Source organism: Aureococcus anophagefferens (assembly GCF_000186865.1).
Source record: "Aureococcus anophagefferens unplaced genomic scaffold AURANscaffold_1388, whole genome shotgun sequence".
In the NCBI taxonomy this organism is placed as follows: Eukaryota; class Pelagophyceae; order Pelagomonadales; family Pelagomonadaceae; genus Aureococcus; species Aureococcus anophagefferens.
The window spans coordinates 1-1,544 of NW_008706385.1; the positions used below are offsets into that span (position 1 = coordinate 1).

General features: G+C 70.0%; 1 protein-coding gene across 1 annotated transcript; it reads left to right on the forward strand.

The window, feature by feature from the left end:
• Positions 1-913: 913 nt before the first annotated feature.
• Positions 914-1,216, forward strand: AURANDRAFT_9835 (hypothetical protein; the record flags this gene model as incomplete). Its single annotated transcript, XM_009045081.1, has 1 exon — positions 914-1,216. A coding segment is annotated over one exon (303 nt), but the record flags the coding sequence as incomplete, so codon positions are not given.
• Positions 1,217-1,544: the final 328 nt, after the last annotated feature.

Below are 1,544 nucleotides of genomic sequence, written 5' to 3' on the forward strand. Positions count from 1 at the left end.
ACCCGTCGACGCTCGAGGGCACCGGCTGGCGCGGCTCGTGGGCCAGTCGAGCTGCGCGGCTCGCGCCGCTTCGCGCTTCGCGCCAGCCCCGCCGCTCGACTGGCGCTCGCACGAGCTCCGGCCGCGTTGGCCGCGGCGCCGCGGCGCAGGGCACCGGCTGGCGCGGCGCGTGGGCCAGTCGAGCTGCGCGGCTCGCGCCGCTTCGCGATTCGCGCCACGCCGCTCGACTGGCGCTCGCACGAGCTTCGGCCGCGTTGGCCGCGGCGCCGCGGCGCAGGGGCCAGGCGCGCCGCGCGCCGCGGTCGCTTCGCGCCCGGCCAGCCTGAGCCCCACCTCCCAATTGAGCCGCCCCCGGCATGCCGCCCCGGCGCGCGGCGCGGCCCGGGTAACATGGGCTTGTTGTTCGTCGTCTGGGCCTGCCTAAACCGGGTCGCGGCGCTCCGCGCCGTGACGCGTCTTGACGCCCCGGGCCCTGCAAAAAGGTTTGCTGCCCCGGCAAGCCCTCACAATACCCGTCTTGTGCGGTGTGCCGCCGCTTCGCGGCGGCCGATTTTTTTTTGTAGATCTACGCTCCCCCGTATCGTGCACAAGCCAGCCCGACGACGCGATGGTCGGCTCGCAGGAACGTTCGTTCATCGACGAAACTGTCGACTATCACGCGTCGGGCGGCGACCTCGACGCCCTTTATTTCTTGACAGGCGACGTTGGTGTCGAGGATGACCCTGAATCCGACCATTCGATCCACCATGATGGATGGACGCGCCTGTATTATGCAGCGCAAGAAGGGTGGTGTTCGGTCATAGTTTTCCTTCTCGAACAGGGCGCCGACGTCAACTTGGGCCGGCCAGCCGAAGGCCTGACGCCACTGCACAGCGCCTCTTTTCGCGGCCGGACCGGATGCGACGCCGCAGTCCTGCTGCTCGACGCGGGCGCGCGGGTCGACGATCGAAGCCGGACTGGCCGGACCGCGCTCCACGTCGCAGCCGCGAACAATCTCGTCAAGAGGTGCAAGCTTCTGCTGAGTCGCGGCGCGTCGCTCGACACGCGCGATGACGATGGCCGGACCGCGCTCCACCACGCAGCCACGAACAATCACCCCAAGATGTGCAAGCTTCTGCTGAGTCGCGGCGCGTCGCTCGACGTGCGCAACATCAACGGCGAAGACCCCGAGGCCCGCGCGCGAGTCCGCAACCACACGACCCTGGCCAACTTCCTCGCCGCCGTCCGCGCCGCGGGCGGCTGGACGGCCCACGTGGCCGCTCGGCGCGCCGACCGCGCCGAGCTCCTCGATTTCCGCCGGGCTTTGCCAACGCTCCGCCGCTACGGCCCCTGCGCCGAGCGCGTGCAAGCGCGGCTCTTCCTCGACGCGAATGTCCCCGACGACGTCTTCGTCCTCGTCCTCCAGTTCTGGCGCAGCGATCGCGATTTCTAATACACGACCGAATGCGATAAATTCCCGGCTAGGCGACGACGCGCTGGGCCTCCTCGGCCTCGGCGCGCTTCTCGGCCGCGCGGCGCTCCTTGCGGTGCTCGTCCATGTCGTC